Here is a 14,726-nt window from a genome sequence, read left to right on the forward strand (position 1 = left end):
CTTGTGATGAAAGGTGTTGCGTTTTTGTAATATCTGCTTATTTACAAACAGCATGGGAGAAGAGGCAATTACTCCAATGGATAGTAAAGTGTCAAGTCGACTCCTGGCGAGCACAGAGCCATGTGGTTGGCTTTGATAGAATACAGGAGGGGTTTACCATTGGCTCCTCCAGCGCAGTATGAGATGATGCCTTTCAGCACATTCCTATATTGCTGCTGCCCAATATAGGTGTTTCCCATAGTCTGGGAATTGGGAAATATAACAATGGGGATCCGCACCTCTTGCTCACTAGGCAAGTTACTTCCCTCACTGTGGCATTAGGTAGCTTGGCCAGACAGATTGTAATGCATCCATCTTCCACAAAAGCAAACGGCATGCCCTTGGGGCTCCTCTAAGGCTCCTTCTACCCAGGCAGCTCCAAAAGCCTAGACTGCTGTTTCCTTTACTAGTGTCTGCATTCCAACCCCCACCCGGGCAAATAAGGTAGAGCCACTTTCTAGTAAATGTGAGCCTTCACAGACCATCCATATCTAATGAAACATTATCTGGCCACCAAAGAGGCACCGAGCTATTGCAACATGTAGGAGAGAGAGAGAGAAGGTTGCCTTTGGCTCGTGAGCTGTTGTTGAACTACAAATCTGTTCATCTGCAGCCACACATTTTTATGACTGAGCACAATGGGAGTTGTAGTTCACAAAACCTGGAGAGCCAAGGCTGCCTACCCCTGCCTTACAGGACAGAAGCTTCTAAACAGAAGTTTCTCCAAAACTCTTTCTGCACTGTCATATGAAATTAAAATTTGTGTTTCACAACTGCAGTTTACTGGTGTTATAAACATTTTACATTTCATGTCTGCTGGAGTCACATGAGCTCTGAAGTCACTCACAATTATTGCACAAGGGTGATTTGCATGATTGTGTAACTGTGGTTAGGGTGGACAGGGCCATATGCTGCATTAGGAGAAATGCAATATTTAAATATATGTTCTGTCTAAATACTTGGGTCATGTGCTAAATGGCTGCTGTGTGGGGTAATGCAATGACTCGGGGTTTACACACCTTGACAGTATCAATGTGCACAGTCTGACTGAAATCAGTTGCAAGAATCATGTAGTACTGAGTACTTTTGTGATCAGGGCCAAGTTACCTTGACTCAGACTTAAGAGATAGAGCCTTGGGCTTTTTTCTAGAACGTTGTGAACCTCTATACCAACAAAATGGCTTTAGATTTGTTTGGACAGGCTCTGGGGCATAGGGGGGAAAATGTGAACCAGAACAATGATAGCTTTTCAATCACAAAAGTGAAAATCGCTGTACTCCCCCCGCCGCCCCCACACACACCCCTCTTTCAACGCCAAACCTGGTTATCCATCCCTGAAAACTAATACCGTGCAGCTGGGATTTAAAATCCTAGTTGCACGATATCGCACCTTGACCAGAGCAGGCATAAAACCAGCGCATCCGCAATGACCATCGGAGTTCCTCACGTAGCATCCTGATTTATTTATTTATTTATTTATTTAGTAATCTAGCAGAACAAAGCCGTTGAACCATTTCCAACAAATTCAAGCAAATTCAGAACAATCCCACTGGGAGCTGGATGGACTGGGAGAACGGAACACAGTTAGAACGGGTTAAGCAAATTAGGGCTGGGTGAAGTAAATCCTCTTGCCGGGCGGGGTGTGTGGGGTGCATCTACCATTGTAATTCATTGGGACCTATCTCCCAGTTTCCGTCCCTGGGAAACACGCGGCACGCTGGATGAGGAAGGAAAGAAAGACGTCTAGGCAGCCCCAGTTGACCTGGTGCGGCATTTGCGCGAGCTATCATCCCAGACTAGTTTCTACGCAAGCCAGAGGCTGGGTCTGTGTTTGTGAATACGGTGCTGCACTGCGGCGATGCTTCCCATCAACCAACCTTTCCTCCTCCCCCTCCTTAGCTCTGTTCCCACCCCCTTTGCTTCCTGTGATTGGCCTGCCAGTCAGACTCTGTGTCAGCGATTGGTAGTCGGCATGTTGAGGAGGGTTTGGTTGTGCGCCGTGTAATAAAGTTAGTGGGGCTGTCTCAGTACGCGTTAGAAGCGGCGGCGAGTTCGTCCGATCTCTATGGAGGTGGCTGAGAGAGGCGCTCGGTGGCTGTTGTGGTGACTCGGAGGCCCGTCCTGACATTCACGCTTCCCCCCCTCCCTACCCCAGCCCCGATCCCCAGCTCCCTCTCCCCCTCCCTTCTCTCGTCTCCCCCCAGCCCTCGCTGCCGCCGGTCCCAGGGACGCTGACAAGGCTCTAGGGAAGGTGAGGGGATCGCCGTCGTCGTCGGTTGAGGTGATAAGTGCTGATGGCGGCCGCGGGGTCGTTTCTTTCAGAAGCCGGGAATATTTCGAGCCGTGGCAGCGGGTGGAGCGGGAGGCAGGCGGAGGGGACAGGCTGCCGATAGGAAAAATGGCCGCTGCCTAAAACGGCCGCCATCTTGTCCTCGCTGCCGCACGTTTGTTCTGAGACACAAAATGGCGGCGGTCGCGGGGACCCGGTATTCCCCGGCCCGGCGTTTGGGAAGGCGAAGTGGGCCGGGGGGGGGTCTCCCGGCGTGGAAATGTTTCTACACCTCGCTCTGCCCTTCTTGTTCCCCCCCCAGGGGAGGGGGCTGGGGGCTGCCGCCGCCGCCTCTAGGACGCCGAGCCCCAGTGTGCCGCAAGGTAGAGAAGCGAATGGTTGCGCCCGCCTGACACGAAGAGGCGGCCCCCTTCACTTGGCCGCCCTCCCGAGAAGCTTCGAGCTCTTCTCTGGAGCGAACGAGCGGCCTGCGGGGGTGGCGCGGTCTGGCTGAGACCGCCGGCCGGCCGGCTGCCTGGCTGGGCCCTCTAGCCACAGCCGAGGTAGAACAAAGGCCGGGCCTGGTCTTGGGGTGGTGCGGCTGAGACAGTGAGCGGGCGGCGCCCAAAGGCCGAGAGGGAGGGACGAGGGCGGGCTGCGGAAGGTGATGATGCTTGCGGCGGGCGAGTGCCTGTCCGGGGATGGGGCGAGAGCGCTTCCGGAGCCCTTTTGTTTGGCGGTGGCCATGCCGTCTCCCCTCCCTTCTCACCTCTCCGGTGCGTAATTCTGGGGAGAGGCCGCCGCCGCCACCGTAGAGGACCAAGAGCCACGTGCGTTGCTGATGTGGCGCTGTTTGGTGAAGGGGAGGCTCCCATCCCAGCCGCGCTTCCTGGGGAGTAAGGCCCGCCGAAGTAGGTGGCATTATGCGAGTAAAAGTGCGTGGGATCGGACTCTTCCCGAAGGCATTTGCTCAGATTATCTTGAGCTCCCCTTGTTTGTTTCGTCCATTTCATGCTAGACTGGTATCTTTAAAAAAAAAAAATCCCCGATTGAACCGTGTGATAACCTGTGCGGATGATTTGGTGTTGGATTAGCGCACAAAAGCATGAAACAGACGCTTCACGTTTTTAACAAAACCTGAGTGTGCCATATGTGTGAGACATAAAGTATGGTTCTTGATTTTAAAGAGCCTGTAATGCAACTTGATCTCCTCTTAAGTTAGTGTTTTCTAAGTGCTTTGAATTAATGCTAAATGCAGTGTATAGATAGTGAAAAGTTCTATGGGGGTCAAAAGAGTGCAAGTTACCTAGGAACTAGTCTAGACTAACCTTTAAGTGATGTTGCCAGTGGAGTCTTTGTCAAATAATTACAGTGCAAACTCCTGATTGTCTCCTAGGTTTTGTTTTTCCCTATCCTGTCAATTTATTATTCTTTTGAAGATTCTTCGTTGTCAAGCCGCCAAAGTGGAGAGTGCGATTGCAGAAGGGGGTGCTTCTCGTTTCAGGTATTCCTTTCCCCCTCTTCTTGTGAGAAGTTGGATTTTAATGATGAAGCATATGGGAGGGATGGGCACAAAGCAGCTTTGTTTAAAGCGTATGACATGCCAGTCAGTTAACACATTAATCTGCTGTTTGAGACAAAAGGTAAGATCAAGCATGCGACAGTTCTGTGTAGCAAATCATGGTATTGCTCTGGTGCAGCAACTTGTGACAATGCAATTTCACTGTGGAAAGCCTTGTACAGGTTGGTTGGAGGCAGGGGTATGGAAGCAAGTTTGTATGTGTTAGTGGGACTATCACTATGTATATATTTACAGTCTCGGAGCTTGAGTGAAGACATGAGTATCGAAGGTCATGATCCCATAGCCTACAGAGCTTATGTGGATAAACTAGTTACAGTGCTCTGCTATGCACACATTGATAAATGCACTGATGTGAAAGGGCACAAGCAGGCAGTACTCCCTTTCACACAAGCCAACCTACAGAATGCTAACTTGCTTGCACCAGTGCAGGTGCTGGATGCACACATGGAATTTAACTGCAAATCCTTACACAATGAAGGATGAACTTCCACACTAAAACATCTATTGTTTGCTTAGATTCTTGTCCCAACTCTCAAAACTTATAAAAAGGTATGGACAGTCCAGAAAGATTAATGACCGAAAAACAAATGTACTAGCCCACCTCTCTCATACACCAAGGAAAAGACCAATCTTGTTTGGCAGCTTCTCTGCCTAGAGGTCATTTTTATATGTCACGGATGTTCAGGCATATAGCTGTTTGAGAGTGGCTTGGCTAATGTAGCACACATTTCTGCTCTTGCTTCAGAAAAAGTCTCAGCTTAAATCTCTAACTTAAATGTGGGGATTTTGTTTTTAATAGTGCTTCTTCAGGCGGAGGAGGAGGTAGGGGTGCACCTCAGCACTATCCCAAGACTGCCGGCAACAGGTATGTCTCCTTATAACTTAAAATATTTCCTTTTTTGATTGTATGAATCGCAGTCTGCATTGTGAGATGTCTCAAAACTTAAACCAGTACTGACTTTGAGATGCTTGGGCTTTAATTTGCAAATATATTACATTCTCCCTCAGAAGAGGATGGCATCCGAAAGGCATGATGGGTTGACACGACCTCCTGCTCCGAGACAGGGCCAATCAGAGAGCTTTTCCTCCTGTAGCAGGAGGGAGGGGCAATCCCCTCAGGCTCCAGTCTTCGCCCTGTCTCGCTCCGGCAGGGTCGTGTTGTGTTTTGCTCTGGCTAGTATCCTGCTTTTCCAGCCTTTCTAAACTATATTTCTTTCCTGAGCTGTGCCAGTCAGGACTTAGTATCCTGGGCTGTACCAGTCAGGACTCTGTTATTACCTATCCTGAGCTGTTCCAGTCAGGTTCGAGGGCTAAAAGGCTGACTGCCTGCGCTGACCGCTCGTGGCGCTTCTCCCACAGCGGGCTGAGTTTCGGGGTGATAATGAGCTCTGAATTGGCGCATACCGAGAGGGGGGCTTCCCCCTCCCTCTCGGAGGATTCTGTTGCACCGGCGGTGTGTTGTGACGAGTGGGCGGCGGCTACTGCATAGGCTAGCCCATCATAGGCTAAAGTGAGCATGAAATTGGTTGATAGCAAGCACCATCTAAACGTATCCCAGAATTGTTTAAATGGTGCCCAGGTTCCTTTACATGCTCTTGATATGTTCACATCTTAACATAACTAGGCTAATTCCACAAAAGCTGAACTACTGAAATGTTGTTCAGTCTTCTGAATCCCATTGTAGACTTTAAGCAATGTATAAAGTAGTAGTGCTAACCTTGGATTCTTGTATTTCCAAAATAAAGCGAGTTCCTGGGGAAAACCCCAGGGCAAAACGCTCAGAAATGGATTCCTTCACGAAGCACTAGACGAGATGACGACTCCGCAAATGACAAAGAACGACACGATGCAATCTTCAGGAAAGTGAGAGGGTAAGATTCTGATAATCTAATATTACTGCATTTTAGCCTTCAATCCTCTGCCTTTTCCCTTAGGATTTCTTAAGTCACAGTGCTGCAGTGGAAGACACCACAAGCAGTAGAATCCCCTTCCTAGTTACTCAGGCCTTCCCAAATTGTGGCCCATTTGTCCTTTGTTCCTGGCAAAAAGCAAAGCCATAAGATTTATTGAGCCATTAGTGGGCTGCCATACATGGCTGATGGGCTTCTTCAAATTGTGCTGGAAACAATATGCTCCCTTGCCTTCCTGGTCAACAGTCCTCAAATGTCCTGGCTTGCTCACTTACTGTTTTCCAATAGTATGTGGTGCCAAGCCTGTGTGTGTTTGGGGTTTTTTTTGTCCTCCATTCTCCTTTTATCCATCCTTCAGCTCTTTGTTTCTTGGCTTTCAGCTTTTCAGAACATGGCCTGCTTTGCCTCACTTTTCTTAGTCATTCTGTCTCTTGATCCATTCACTTCTTTCTCTCTCTCTCTCTCTTTCCCTATTTCACTTCTCTTTCTATTAAATCTCATAGACACTTGAACACCCCTCTCTGATCAACCCTTTCTTGCTTCATCCCTGCTGGTTGTGCTTTCTTCTTCAGTCTCCATCTATACTTCCTTCTGGGTCCTTTCTGCCCCAGGCTGTGGCCTGCTCTGTACGTTTTCATATCATCATCACTGGTCTCCCTGCCCCTTAACTTTGTATCCTGGGATCTTCTCAGCTTGCCATTGTAAAGTTTTCATCCCAGTCAAACTGACATGCGCTGGATTGCAGCTTCTTCCATTTCTTGAGCAACTCAACATTCTTTGCCATCTCGCCCATTCAGTATTGGAGGCTTCACTACCACAAGCTCAGTGCGACACAGGTTAAAACAGGAAAGCCTTGACTACAATACACCAGCAAATTGAATCTTGGAAGGGAAGTTTGACAGTTTCCTTGTTGTGGTTTTTTTGCAGCATATTAAATAAGCTTACTCCTGAAAAGTTTGACAAGCTATGCCTTGAGCTCCTCAATGTGGGTGTAGAGTCTAAGCTCATCCTAAAGGGGATCATACTGCTGGTAAGCGAAAATGCACTTACATTAACTACCTACAAGTATGTGGGTTCTGCAGTGTAATGGGGTATAGCAGGATTTTGGTGTAGTAAGTAGGAACAAGATTGAATTAGCCATGTAACTGGAACTGAATATAGATACTAGGGTGGAGCTGCAAAGCTAATCTCTCCTCCCGCCCCCCAGTATAACAGAAACATTCCTCATGGCAGACTCTTGTTTCAAGGGCTTCATAATATTGATGCATCCCAAATACTGTACTGACTTTGGGAAAAGGGCACTGACTATCTATTTTGCACTCTGCAAAAATAATTAACTAGCAAAATCCTGTTTGTGTAGTAATTCTATCAGTGTGTATAAGTGTTTATGATGATCTGAAATAATAGTTGTACCACTGTATCATAGCAAATAGCATTGCACCAATATGAACTGGACATGGCTACTTCAGCTTGAGTAGGTTGGTATCCTTGTAGTGGCCACTGCAGTCCAGGCAACCAATACCCAGACTTTGAGTTTTATTTTGTGTAGAAATCCATGCTTATAGCTGCAGCTTTTGTGTTTGAGATGCAGTGAGGTGGGGTTGGTGACTGACTAGATAGCAAATTTATGCACAGTGATTTAGACTGGCATAGTTCCTTCTAAAGGTCATCAGTGTGGGATGCACTTGTTATAGCTGTTGTCGGACTTGATTGAATGCAGGTCAAATCTCAGCCGACAGTATCCTAAATATATTTCTGTTGCCCCACGGTTTTTAGCTTGGAAGCAGTCAGACAGATTTGCCGAGTGCTGTTACAAGCAGTCTTGCAAACAAATTAACAAAAGCTTTTTCACTGTTCCGCCTGTCTCTGCATTAATGGTTTGTGGCAGATCAATACCCTAAGCAGAATAAAAGCCACCTCTTTACTTTTAATATGACACGTCTGTGCTACAGTCATATAAATGCAAGTTAGTGTTTGGATTCTAGTAAATAAAATGTGGTCAGTTTGTGCTTGTGGTTATAAGTTCATAAAGCAGCTGTAACATTGGAAAGGAATGCTCAGAGATGTTGAACTTGCAGATATGAACATTGGTCTTTGATGTGCTAACTAAACAACATGGAATTTGCCATTAAAGTACTTAGATATGTATTCTGCTCCTCTGAAATTGCTTACAAAAATACTTCTCTAGATCGTAGACAAAGCCCTTGAAGAGCCAAAATATAGCTCGCTATATGCTCAACTATGTCTGCGACTGGCAGAAGATGCACCCAACTTTGATGGCCCATCAGCAGAGAGTCATCCAGGACAGAAGCAAAGCACAGTGAGTACTACCTCTTATCTGAAGCAAAGGTTAATGAGAACTGGTATTGTGCTGTGACAAGACTTAAGTTATTGCCTTCTTGCTCCTAGACATTCAGACGCCTCTTAATTTCTAAACTTCAGGATGAATTTGAAAACCGCACCAGAAATGTTGATAGTAAGATTTCCAAATTTTTACATAATTTCCATTCCGTCTTGTATGTAATAAGCAGAGCAACAGCTTTTTTTTCCTCTTATGTTTAGTCTATGATAAGCATGACGGCCCCCTCCTCCCCGAGGAGGAGGAACAGAGAGCCATTGCTAAGATCAAGATGCTGGGAAACATCAAATTCATTGGAGAACTTGGCAAGCTTGATCTTATTCATGAATCTATCCTTCATAAGTGCATCAAAACAGTAAGTTTTTCTTTTAAGCTTCATATAAGCTACAGAACTTCATTCTTGAGCAATGTGGCAAGGTTTTAGTTTGCTTTGTACCACAACATGTGATGAAGACGTGCATGTGTTGCCAGTGAAAATTGCCTAGTGTAGAGGTTTTCAAGTGTGTGTGACTATTATTATTATTATTATTACTACTACTACATCATTTATATCCCGCTCTTCCTCCAAGGAGCCCAGAGCGGTGTACTACATACTTGAGTTTCTCCTCACAACAACCCTGTGAAGTAGGTTAGGCTGAGACACACATGACTGGCCCAGAGTCACCCAGCTAGTATGGCTGAATGGGGATTTGGTCAGGGGGAGGGGTCTCCCCGGTCCTAGTCCAGCACTCTAACCACTACACCACGCTGGCTCTCATATAAGCGTGGCACATAGCTTGAGATCCCGGATTATATTCTTGGGTAAGTGAGAAGTGTTTGCGGTACTAGCCAGACTTGTTAGGTCCTGCCTCTGTTCCATATGAACCAAGTATGGCTGTAGATCTCAAGATAACACTACTTCTGGAGGAAAGCTTGCCTGCTGCTGGTAATCTCATTGAGAAATGTCCAAGGAACCCTAATATTTTCCAGAACGTAATTTGATAGGAATTGGTTTATTATATTTCAATGATACCTTAAATTAAGGAACATGTAAAATACAGTAATTAACTTTTGAATGCATTCATAATATAAAACAGCAATATCATGGTGAGCAGAAGCTATTGAATACCCCCTCCCCCAAAATCCCTTTTGTTAATATAAGTGTTGTCTTAAAATTTCAGCTTTTGGAAAAGAAGAAGAGAGTTCAACTCAAGGATATGGGAGAGGATTTGGAGTGCCTCTGTCAGATAATGAGGACAGTAGGACCTCGACTAGACCATGCAAAAGCCAAGGCAAGCATTTTCCTAATCACATTTATGTAGTCGCTGTGTTGATGTTCATGTTTAGTGTGCATGCGCAGAACTATATAGCAATATAGGGGAAGACCATGTATCACAATTTTAAATGATACTATTTTAAAGTCCTATAATTTATAGCAGAGCTGTTGTATAGCAAATAAAAATTTGGAACAAAGGTACACTTAAGAGTACCTATTTAGACTTGTAGGTGGAAGCATCCAGTTTAAGTCCCCTGCAATACCTATAAGGAGCTGGGTGGCAGTCTGGCCAGCTTGCTTATTTCTGATTATCTGTTATTCTCTTAAGTCCTTCACCCAGCTGAATTTAGACCTTATTCTCTCCACAGTCCTTAATGGATCAGTACTTTGCCCGTATGCGCTCCTTGATGATGAGTAAGGAATTGCCGGCAAGGATTCGTTTCCTGCTGCAGGTAAGAGTATGCATTTGCTTATTTTGGCAAGATGGGTGTGCTCAGGATTTGGTCTTTGCTCCTGAATTCAAATTCCATTTTTTGTTTTTTTTTAATGCTTGAAGGATACTGTGGAGTTGAGAGAACACCATTGGGTTCCTCGCAAAGCTTTTCTTGACAATGGACCAAAGACTATCAATCAAATCCGTCAAGATGCAGTGAAAGTAAGTATTGACTTGACTGTATGACATAGTAACACATGGATAAAACCTTGAAGTTGAGATCTCGTTCATATTCTAATATGACAAGGTGAGTAGAACTAGGATCTGCCACACCTTAACTCAAAGTATGCTGTTGGACATTTTGTCTTTAAGGATCTGGGAGTTTTTATTCCTCCTCCTATGTCTCAAGGGATGAGAAGTGACTTCTTTCTGGAGGGACCGTTTATGCCACCCAGGATGAAACTTGACAGGGACCCACTTGGAGGGCTTGCTGATATGTTTGGACAAATGCCTGGTAATGCTTTCACTTTAGGAAGTGACAATATATTTTGTCAAGGTATGTTTAATACTTGGGTTAAGATGCTCTGACTTGGCCTCTGTTTCATGGCTTTGTATGTCTCTTCAATAGGTAGCGGAATTGGTACTGGTCCAGGAGTTATCCAAGATAGATTTTCACCCACCATGGGGCGACATCGGTCAAATCAACTTTTCAATGGCCATGGGGGACACCTCATGGCTCCTGCTCAATCCCAGTTTGGAGAACTAGGCAAATCCTTCTTGAAAAATCCGGTAAGTGACCTTAGTGAACACAGGTACTGGCTTGTCTCTTAAATTCCTCTAGGAAGGAACTTCCAGGAAAGAAATGTGTTCAGTATTAAGCAAGACATTTGGGTTGCAAACTCTACATGAAGGATCTTCAACTGCTTCCTTCTGCTCTCTAGTCAAGTCAGCCTTCTCCATCACAGATACATTATCTCTGAAGCAACTACCATAGTTCATGCATGAGTGCTACGATGGTGAGGGTTCTGCCATTAACACACTTAGGTGGCCTTCAGCAAGCAGTCTCAAGGGATAATACTGACCTTTATAGGGTGGTGGTGGATGTAAAGAGTAGTGGGAATGTATGTGGAGTACTTGAAGTACAAGTGCAACAACTGATGTGTTGTGCTTCACCTCCCTCATGCTTTCTTGACCATAGGGGCAAAGCCAGCTGTATCATAACCAGAATCAGGGACTTCTGTCCCAGCAACAAGGGCAGTCCAAGGATATGCCACCACGGTTTTCTAAGAAAGGACAGCTTAATGCAGATGAGGTATACGCTTTACTCTGAACAGTCTTGGTTCTAAACAGAATGCCCGATGATTATAACAAGACGCGTTATTACGAGGACCAATGCTGGAACTCTTCTTGCCTTCTATCAGAACTTTCTCTCATATCTTTTTTCCCTCCCCTTATCTTCTTTCCCACCCCTTCCCTTTGCCTTCCTCCTTGGAGTTGCCAGTGTCCTGTGAGCAAGATTATGAGATATGAGGGCAGTATCCTATTGAGTTAAAAAGGAGCAGTTGAAATTTTTTTCTTGAAAATGTGAAGTATTGGATGGGGTGTAAAAAGCTATGATAACTGATATCTTCTCTCTTATCCTCTCCCCACCCCCCAGCCTAAAACATCCATAATTTCTCTAGTAATCATGTTGTTACTGAGGCAGTTAATGTATTTGTGGGTAAGATGCAGCCTCACTCTGGCCAGGTAAAACTTTCACTGCTACGGCAACTGAACCCTGCTAAAGAATTCTGACATCTTCCTCTATTCACAGATTAGCCTGAGGCCTGCTCAATCTTTCCTCATAAACAAAAACCAAGTGCCAAAGCTTCAGCCCCAGATAACTATGATTCCTCCCAGTGCACAGCCACCACGTACTCAGACACCACCTTTGGGACAGGTAGGTATTTAATTAACCAGCTCTTTAAACACAGTTCTCAATCCAGTTACAATTGTAGTTGGTGTTTCTAGCTTGGTTTTGATGGAGTACTGAAAGCTTGAGGAACTGTGAGCATGTGGAGAAAGCATGTTGTCTTGCTGCCCATGGTTAAAAGACCTGAAGGCACTATACTCTCTAGACTCTTCAAGAATCCGCAGTAGCTCATCCTCTTCAATACATCATTTTGACCTACTTAAGAGCAAGACCAAGTAAACTTAGTGAGATTTGCTTTTGTGTAAATATGCTTAGGATTGGCCAGTCAGTCTTCTGAAAGTAACAACCTTCAAGCATCCTTAGAAGCAATATTTCACCAGTAGAATTTTGCTTTTGTTTGAGAATTTGAAATGTTTGTGTGTTCCAACCCACCATTGTTGGCAGCCTACTGGTCCAGTCTTCAGCCATCATAAGAACTGTTCAGTACAAAATAGTGAACAATGCACCAGCACCTATAACTCCCAATTCTGCTGGTTTCTCTAAGTAAACGTACTTTCATGCTACTTGTGTTCATTTTCTAATGAGGACTTTCACTCTTCAAGCCACCTCAGCTTGGTCTCAAGACAAATCCACCGCTAATCCAGGAAAAGCCTGCAAAGACGAGCAAAAAACCGCCACCTTCTAAGGAAGAGTTGCTCAAGTTAACAGTAAGTTTTACAAAATCTTAAAACATCAGGATTTTAAGTACTGTGTAAGGTTATTGGAAACAGTAAACCTTTTCCCTTTTCAGGAAGCTGTTGTGACTGAGTATCTGAACAATGGAAATGCCAATGATGCTGTCAATGGTGTGAGAGAAATGAGGGCACCAAAACACTTTCTTCCTGAGATGCTAAGCAAAATAATACTTCAATCGCTAGACCGCTCAGATGAAGATAAAGAGAAAGCAAGTGCACTAATCAGTTTACTTAAGCAGGAGGGGATAGCCACTAGTGACAGCTTCATGCAGGTACTGTATATAAATCTAATCATGGTTCAATGTTAAGTGGCCTAAGAATACTTGGTGTGTAATTTGGAATCTCATTGTTTAGTCATAGATGTTTTCCTGCCCTAGTTTTCTATAACTAAGATGTCTCTCAGATGTATGAGATCTGAAATATTATTAAGCTCAAGATGTTTGCGCTTAAGGAATTGTCATATATAACGAATGTTCTTTTTTTGCCCCCCTTCAGGCATTCCTAAATGTATTGGACCAGTGTCCTAAACTGGAGGTGGACATCCCTCTGGTAAAATCCTACCTAGCACAGTTTGCAGCCCGTGCCATAATTTCGGAACTAGTGAGCATTTCAGAACTGGCTCAACCATTGGAAAGTGGCACCCATTTCCCCCTCTTTTTGCTTTGCCTTCAACAATTAGCTAAGCTACAGGACCGTGAATGGTTAACAGAACTCTTCCAGCAGAGCAAAGTCAATATGCAGAAGATGCTACCAGGTAAGGAAACAAAATACAGATTATTTTAACAAAATTTCAATTGTCCAAATGTATAAATAGTTGGGAGGTATGTTCTATAGTTAAATAGTCTGAAATTAAGTGTTTGAATTCTACTATTTGACACTTGTGGGAGGCATGATTTCTCTCAGATGGTGAGCTAAAGCAAGAATACCACAACAGTAGTTCAGTTCACAAATGGGGAGAATTGCTGGTCTTGTGGTAGCAAGCATGAATTGTCCCCTCTGTTAAGCAAGGTTTGTCTTGGTTGTGTTTGGATGAGAGACTACATGTGTGAGCACTGTAAAGTATTTGCCTTAGGGGATGGGGCATCTGCATGCAGACGATCCCAAGCTCTCTTTCTGCCATCTCCAAGTAGGCCGGGGAGAGACTTCTGCCTGAGACCTTGGAAAGCTGCTGTCAGTCAGTGTAGATAGACCAGTGGTCAGTCAGTGTCTCTCTGTGTAAATGTAAGCTAAATAAATAAATATGGCATCTTCCTATGTTCCCGTGACTCTGGAAACTCTTTGTTGCAGAGATTGACCAGAATAAAGATCGTATGCTGGAGATCTTGGAAGGAAAAGGACTTAGCTTCTTGTTTCCACTTCTAAAACTGGAAAAAGAGCTATTAAAGCAAATAAAGTTGGATCCATCCCCTCAAGCTATCTATAAATGGATTAAAGACAACATTTCACCAAAACTTCATGTAGATAAGGGATTTGTTAATATTTTGATGACCAGGTAAGATGTCCAGTTTGCTTGCTTGAACTGGTTGGGTTAGGGTAATGTGAATAAGCCCACATGTAGCCTGCAGTAATGAGTTAATGCCTAGATTCTCTTGAATCTTGAGTAGCTTCCATTGTGCATTCTGCTCCTGAATACATGAAGAGATCCTTAGTGTCCTTTTGCAGGCTAAGACCTTTGCAAGGTCTTAGCTTGCTCTTTAAAGGGAGGGGGAGGTACTTGACAAACAGCTTATCCAAATCTCTACTACTGTGTTAAATTCCCATTCTTATTTCAGTTTCTTGCAGTATATCTCTAGTGAAGTAAACCCACCTAATGATGAGCCGGATTCTTCATCTGCTCCTTCTAAAGAGCAGTTAGAGCAAGAAAAACAGCTGCTTCTTTCCTTTAAGCCAGTAATGCAGAAGTTCCTTCATGACCATGTTGATCTACAAGTGAGTGCCCTCTATGCGCTCCAAGTGCACTGCTACAACAACAACTTTCCAAAAGGTAGGAATAAACTTCACCTGCACCACCAGCTCCCCCATTCTGTATCTAGGGAAGAAACAGAAGTTTGATCTTGTCAATAGACAGTTACTTGTTTAAAGAAACTACTTCTTGCCTAACACATGGCCTCTGCACAGTGACTAGAGGTATTTGCAAGATACCACATTTTAGATGCATTGTTGAAACTAAACAAGGTGTCTTCTCCTTCTAGTAAATTGGGGTGGTTTCATAATATTGTTGCTGTGGAAGGCA

The 14,726-nt window shown here is 44.6% G+C and overlaps 1 protein-coding gene and 1 non-coding gene across 10 annotated transcripts in view; both read left to right on the forward strand.

The window, feature by feature from the left end:
- Nucleotides 1-14,726, forward strand: part of EIF4G2 (eukaryotic translation initiation factor 4 gamma 2) — an 82,660-nt gene that overhangs the window by 66,267 nt on the left and 1,667 nt on the right. For 2 of the 9 annotated variants that reach the window (XM_053264722.1, XM_053264683.1), the window contains exons 2-20: nt 3,705-3,812; nt 4,690-4,755; nt 5,636-5,761; nt 6,728-6,830; nt 7,989-8,120; nt 8,210-8,276; nt 8,363-8,514; nt 9,320-9,430; nt 9,783-9,866; nt 9,971-10,069; nt 10,193-10,361; nt 10,476-10,636; nt 11,046-11,159; nt 11,661-11,786; nt 12,362-12,466; nt 12,550-12,765; nt 12,989-13,247; nt 13,781-13,985; nt 14,266-14,477. In XM_053264722.1, coding sequence (XP_053120697.1) covers nt 8,431-8,514; nt 9,320-9,430; nt 9,783-9,866; nt 9,971-10,069; nt 10,193-10,361; nt 10,476-10,636; nt 11,046-11,159; nt 11,661-11,786; nt 12,362-12,466; nt 12,550-12,765; nt 12,989-13,247; nt 13,781-13,985; nt 14,266-14,477 — 1,945 coding nt within the window. In that variant the 5' untranslated portion in view covers nt 3,705-3,812; nt 4,690-4,755; nt 5,636-5,761; ... (2 more) ...; nt 8,210-8,276; nt 8,363-8,430. Of the gene's footprint in view, nt 1-2,184; nt 2,321-2,669; nt 2,692-3,704; nt 3,813-4,689; nt 4,756-5,635; nt 5,762-6,727; nt 6,831-7,988; nt 8,121-8,209; nt 8,277-8,362; nt 8,515-9,319; nt 9,431-9,782; nt 9,867-9,970; nt 10,070-10,192; nt 10,362-10,475; nt 10,637-11,045; nt 11,160-11,660; nt 11,787-12,361; nt 12,467-12,549; nt 12,766-12,988; nt 13,248-13,780; nt 13,986-14,265; nt 14,478-14,726 lie in introns of those variants that run through there. The other 7 variants (XM_053264703.1, XM_053264709.1, XM_053264715.1 and 4 more) reach the window with 7 other exon arrangements.
- Nucleotides 11,199-11,383, forward strand: LOC128341395 (small nucleolar RNA SNORD97). The gene has a single exon (XR_008314399.1). It is a non-coding gene; the product is annotated as a small nucleolar RNA SNORD97 (small nucleolar RNA).

Source organism: Hemicordylus capensis, chromosome 1 (genome assembly GCF_027244095.1).
Source record: "Hemicordylus capensis ecotype Gifberg chromosome 1, rHemCap1.1.pri, whole genome shotgun sequence".
In the NCBI taxonomy this organism is placed as follows: Eukaryota; Metazoa; Chordata; class Lepidosauria; order Squamata; family Cordylidae; genus Hemicordylus; species Hemicordylus capensis.